Raw genomic sequence first — 6,200 nt, forward strand, 5'->3', positions numbered from 1 at the left:
TACACGGTAGTTATTATCCATGCATATTGTCACTTACTACAGCTTACAGATCTGTCGTTTTCAATGTCATTTTATGCAGAGTGTCATCACATGCATGCGTGATCTAAACATGCATGAGTGTCAACTTAAGCGGTGTGGCCTTATCCTCACGTGTGTACTTAGAGACAAGAAGTTTACGATGGAGACAAGAGGTGATATGTAGCTAATATGGACCACACTCTAAAAGTTTACGACGGAAACAAGAGGTTTTCTCACTGCTGCGGCTTACCAAAAAGTGGGAGTATATATGCTGTTGTTGGTGTAACCAGCAAGCAGGAGTGCTTTGCTGTCTGTGTCCCTGTCATTTGCCCGGCTACTCCAAGATCTATATAACACATGCCTTGGATTCTTGGCCCTGTTTATTTTCTGGTGTACACTTCTCATCCTTAACTTTCAATATTGTGTGAGGTTCATTCTTGAAAGTAGTCAACCATGGTCAAAACCGAATCTGTGCCAGGTGGATTTTTTTTTACTTTGGTCCCATAATTAAGCCAAGGTACCACACATGCAGTTCTTCATGAAATCCAAATAATCTAGTGCTAGACCCAACGTTTCATATATATATATATATATATATATATATAGAGAGAGAGAGAGAGAGAGAGAGAGAGAGAGAGTGCGGGAGGGGCCACGGTGGTGACATCGTGGACCTCACGAGTGTGGCCGCCTTGTTTCTTGTGGCTGTGAAAGTTTTGGAGGATCTGCATCCAAAATAAGGGCCATGTTTAGGCAGGCATGAGCTCCTGGTTGATCTCACCATGTGGTCACAGTAGATGACAAGGCCCCATCCGTCCTCTGGCACCGCTCATTGGTTTTTTGTCCGTGCCTCTGATAGTCAGATGGATCATTCACGCTTTTTGGCAACATGCTGGATGAAGAAAAATAAAACAAGAAAAAGGAAACATGGCTGTCAATTATACTAGCATCACCGTCAGAAAGTGAGTGTTACTGTTATCCACACTGTCACTTGGTTGTCCTGTGCATGGCGACTCTCTCACCTGAACTGTCACATGACGTAAACAGGTGGACGTGAATCTATTTTGAGCTAGAGTAAGTCTTATCATTCTTACACACACCACATGGGCAACACATAAAACCATCATCCCGTTTGTTTGCCTCAGCCGCATGCAAAAAACTCTGCATGCCATTAATGAACTGGGGAGAGTGTCGGAAGGAGGCAGCGGCGGCGCAGGTGCAGCGGCGGCGCAGGCAGAAGCGTTAGGAAAGATACACGGTATCTGATACCATGTAGATTATCGATATGTGCATTGATCGTATGTCGTAGCATATATAGAGTACAAGGGCAAGAATATCTCAACCGTATCCGATATACATGGAAAGTATCGGGAGATATTCATAGACTAGGAAACAATAATAGAAGATCCTAGCTGCCTAATGTACATGCGATCATGAGTATCTCAACATCAGCATCATGGGAAAAACAGATCCCAAATTAAATTCATGTCTCGTCTCCTTCTCCCTGAGAATAAATCAAAAAAATCTGTTCTTCTTAGCGGCAACTCTAAGGACAGAACTCCTGGCAAGCCAGTTATCCTTTTGAATATTAACATTACCATCATAGACCCCCCAGATAACTCCACATTTGAACAACTCAAGACTATGCATGATACCTTGCCAAGATGCAGAGACGAACTTCGGGAAAGCAGTATCAAGAAGGTGACCCTGAGGATAGTACTTTGCTTCAATAATCTGGCCCATAAGGACTAAGGAATTTCCAATAAACGCCAAGCTTGTTTGCCTTGGGAAATCATACCATTTCTGTTGAGAGCAAGGCGCTAGTTAATTTGGGAAGGCCCCCCATGCTAGAGGATAGTACTTTGTCTTTTGCTCCCACCACACCCATCTCTCCCTGTCACACAAACACACACATTGAGGGAGAGGGAGAGGCAGGGACCAAGCCAGCGATGCCGTGCTCGCATAGTCAAGAGACAAAGTAATATACATTTTTGTGAAAATCTAGAGATGGTACTCAGTGCCTGTCAAATATTTAGCCACGTTGCTTCCTATGGCTGTCAAAGTTTTGAGGGATCAGTATCTAGAACAAGGGCCTGATCTCAGCATGCGGTCACAAGTCGATGCGGCGGCGGCCGCCACTTGCTTCTTTGGCGATGATAAGGCCCGTCTGCCCTCCAGCTCCTGTGCATGGTGATTCTCACCTGGTGGCGTCGTAAAAAGCCATTCATGTTGTTGACAGCAAGGCATTCCCTTTCTGTCGAGAGCAAATCAAACCATTTCGGGTGAGAGCAAAGGCGCTAGCTGACGGCCGTGACGCGGAGAGGTCCCTGATTCTAGAAGGCTCCCTTTGTCTTTTACTCCCACCACCCACTCATTTCTATGACTCACCATACCAGCATTTATCATCGATGCAAATGTGTTGCTGATACCGACAAATCTGTAGTTTTCATCTTTGATTTCCGTTGTTAGCTTCTACGGCCTCCCAATTTGGGCACGTTTGGCTGCTTATGCATGCTCCATGCTGTGCTGAAATCAGTGTACTCCCTCCGTTCCTAAATATTTGTCTTTTAGAGATTTCAAATGGACTACCACATACGGATGTATATAGACATACTTTAGAGTGTAGATTCATTCATTTTGCTTCGTGTGTAGTCATTTATTGAAATCTCTAGAAAGATAAATATTTAGGAACGGAGGGAGTATAATCTAACAATCACATGCATGATCGAAGACTTTTGCAGTGTGTCTCTGCACACAATCACATGTGTTGCTATATATGCGCTTAGAGACAAAGGTGAAAAGTTTACAATGCAGATAAGAGGTGCCTAAATATGGACCGCCCGTTGTGGCTACGGTTTTCTCACTGCCGCGGCTTACTAAAAATGGTGTTTTTGTGTTTTTGATAAAATGCCTTAAATGGAGAGTATGTTGCTAGATGTTGGTGTAACCAGGAGGGCTCTGCTGTCCGTGTCTCTGTCATTGCCCCGCTGCTCCGACTTCCGAGATTCTATATAGCTTGCCTAGGATTCTTGGCCTGCTTTCGTACATAGCAGATCCATATCTTCCTCGCTAACAGGAGCAGAAACGTGCGGCTGCTAGCTCTTCTGTTGGTCTGCAGTTTGCACACAGCTCAAGTAAGTAAGGTCTAAGCAGACTTGTTTGCTCGATCATATCTAGCTTCACTTTGTGAGTAACTCTGCATGCAATCCGATGCATATGTAGGAAACAGCTAGCTAGTGTGGTAATCAATGGCGCTATCAGCTGCCCCTGGCGTCGAGGCACCGCCGTCCGGGAAGCAGCTCAGCTACCAGCTCGCCGCTGCTGTGAGGAGCATCAACTGGACTTACGCCATTTTCTGGTCCTTGTCCACCGGCCTGCGCCCACCTGGGTAATTAACCAATCATACATCCGTACGGAGTACATTCATGTATATATAGCTGGTGACAAGTTGGTACTTTCTTAAAGCAAATTCGTAAAGTTTGTACATTTCATATCCAGAACCTATCGGTTTGATTTTGTAGAGTTCTGACGTGGAAGGGCGGCTTCTACAACGGCGAGGTAAAGACGAGGAAGATCATAAGCTCGACTACCACGGAGGTTACCGCAAACGACCTCATCCTGCAGAGGAGTGAGCAGCTAAGGGAGCTCTACGAGTCTCTCCTGTCCGGCAAGGCGGACCACCGGGCGAGGCGTCCTGCCGCCTCGCTGTCCCCGGAGGATCTCGGGGAAGCAGAGTGGTACTACACGCTGAGCATGACTTACTCATTCCGGCCTAGTCAAGGGTACGTATGCAACTACTATACGCATTCACACACAATGAACCGTAAAATCAGAAAAGATAGCAAACAGAATCTAAACCTTTTGAAATTTTGTGGCTTCAATTATGACCAAAATTTTTAGGTGCTTGCAAAATTTGGTAGCCAAATAAAATCAAATGAGCTTGTGGCAAACAAAACGAAAATTCCGCTCAAACAGTGCACACAAGTTTGAGCACAAATTTATTTAGTTATTGAAAGGAGCTCCTCGGATGTCATTTGGCCACCAAATTTTACAAGGAACCTAAAACATTTTATCATAATCAAGGCCACGAAGTTTCAGACTTTTTAGATTTTGTTTGCTATTTGGTTTTTATTTTACTGTTCATCATGCGTGCGATGCACCCGAGTGTAGAAAAACCTACGCCCAAGCTAGTTTAACTCTAAGTTCCGATAAAGGGTGATATACATAGCTAGCGTATATGGTTTGATGTATAGGAGATTCCTGCATTCATTTTTAAAGATATATAGTGAAACACTACGGTACACTCTTCAGTCTAAAAGAGAAACATGACAAAACGACATGAAAACACGGTGATAGGATTCTTATTCTTACACCGCGTAAAACTTCGACGCACCTAAAGCAAGAAGAAAAACCGGCAAAACATTACGTAATACAGTAAAACAAGTCAAGCTAGTCTGTTGTACTTACTTTGACTGTAGAGTCAAAGCGTTGTTACTGAAGTGTTTGTTCTTGAAGTGTAAGTTAATATGGTGCCACATTTTATTAGTTGCCTTTTATTTTGGAATAAAGTTTACGTGCTTGTTCAATCGGGAAGCAGCTGGTTAAATCATGGAATTATGATCCAAACAAATTAGTATCGTAAGAGTTTTTGTAGGAACTTTGTGTAGGAATAGGATTTCAATTTATTCTGCTTTCAAGTCGGGTTTTGAGCCATTAGTTTGAAATCCAATGACTCTGGTTCAGCTTCCCTCCCCACTCCCAACCCAAACTAGTCGAAGGTCTACCTCTCTTCCGGTGGCGACGCCACTTCTTAGTGCCCGCCTCCAACAAGGTCCTGGCAAGCCCTTGTTGGCGACCTCGGGCACCGTCTAATGAATAGCACCTGTGAATTAATATACTCCTACTTACCTAGTTACTTTCAGGTTGCCAGGCAAGAGCTTTGCGAGCAATGAACATGTTTGGTTGTACAATGCTCAATACGCAGACACCAAAACTTTCCAGCGCGCTCTCTTAGCAAAGGTATCTTATACATATTTATCTCAAACTGTATACATCTTTCGGTCGTTAACTAACACCATGATGCTTGCCCACGCTACCGGACGGTTAAATCAGACTGCGCCTATTCAGGTCAGCACATTACTTGTTTAATACTTCATGCATGCTTCGAGATCTCCTTATATGCGTCTATCACATGTTTACCCTCTAGATCTCTGATCTCAAGCTGGATCACATTTTTCAGACAGTCGTTTGCATTCCCTTCATGGGTGGTGTGCTGGAGCTTGGAACGTCGGATTTGGTGAGGGCATATGATTTTCGCTATAACTTTTATGTGCGAAGGATTTTCACTTTAATTTTTGAGTATCTCTCAATATATTATTTCCTTTTGTTTTGTACTTCTGTTTACGGGTGCACGCAAACTTTGAAATTGTGACGGCTTCAATTACCGGTACTCCCTCCGTCACAAATTATCGTGTATACAACTTTTTTAGAAGCATATTTTTATGGTTTAATCAAGTTTATAGAGAAAAACATTAACATTAGTAATATCAAATAATATTATATAAAAATATGTTTTACAATATTATATATAATGGCATAATCTAAGCATGGATGATTCCATCAATGGGGGTGGCGGTGTGAGACTAGAATATGACGGCACGCTAGGCAACAACGGAGGGTTATGCTTACCTTTATAGGAGCGATAGGGTCATCACAGGTGGGTGAATCGGTTCACCTGTCAACGATGATACATCAAGAGGATGATGTCTGAAAGCCCGTATGCAGTACATCTTACTTCCATAGACTATAATTGCTTGGTTAATGGCAACATTGATACTAGGCATGATATTAATTAGTGGAGGGCGCTAAACATGTTTAGCGCTGAACAACAGAGCGGTGTAGACCGTTGGATAAACGCGGTTGAACGGATGAAATGTGTTGGATCTCCACAACTCGCTATTTTTATATTGGTACTCGTTGGATAAATGCATACATGTTTTCCCCACCCATATGAGATACATGTCATTCTGACATATCACAGACTTTTCAGCAATGATCCTGCAGTGATACTTTACTTTTAAACTATTATTAATAAGTTCATTCTTTTGCGGTATGACTGGTGTAGAAAATATTTATATGTTCTATGCACAAGGTTAAGACAACCTACCACGTCAATTGTAGGACAC

General features: G+C 43.0%; 1 protein-coding gene across 3 annotated transcripts in view; it reads left to right on the forward strand.

Annotated features, from left to right (window-relative positions):
- Nucleotides 1–2,678: 2,678 nt before the first annotated feature.
- LOC119292366 (anthocyanin regulatory R-S protein-like) overlaps nucleotides 2,679–6,200 on the forward strand; it is a 5,755-nt gene continuing 2,233 nt past the window's right edge. The window contains exons 1-5 of one of the 3 annotated variants that reach the window (XM_037571217.1): nucleotides 2,679–3,149; nucleotides 3,238–3,403; nucleotides 3,537–3,797; nucleotides 4,938–5,142; nucleotides 5,255–5,311. In XM_037571217.1, coding sequence (XP_037427114.1) covers nucleotides 3,264–3,403; nucleotides 3,537–3,797; nucleotides 4,938–5,142; nucleotides 5,255–5,311 — 663 coding nt within the window. In that variant the 5' untranslated portion in view covers nucleotides 2,679–3,149; nucleotides 3,238–3,263. Of the gene's footprint in view, nucleotides 3,404–3,536; nucleotides 3,798–4,937; nucleotides 5,143–5,254; nucleotides 5,312–6,200 lie in introns of all 3 variants that reach the window. The other 2 variants (XM_037571219.1, XM_037571216.1) reach the window with 2 other exon arrangements.

This window comes from Triticum dicoccoides, chromosome 4B (genome assembly GCF_002162155.2).
Source record: "Triticum dicoccoides isolate Atlit2015 ecotype Zavitan chromosome 4B, WEW_v2.0, whole genome shotgun sequence".
In the NCBI taxonomy this organism is placed as follows: domain Eukaryota; kingdom Viridiplantae; phylum Streptophyta; class Magnoliopsida; order Poales; family Poaceae; genus Triticum; species Triticum dicoccoides.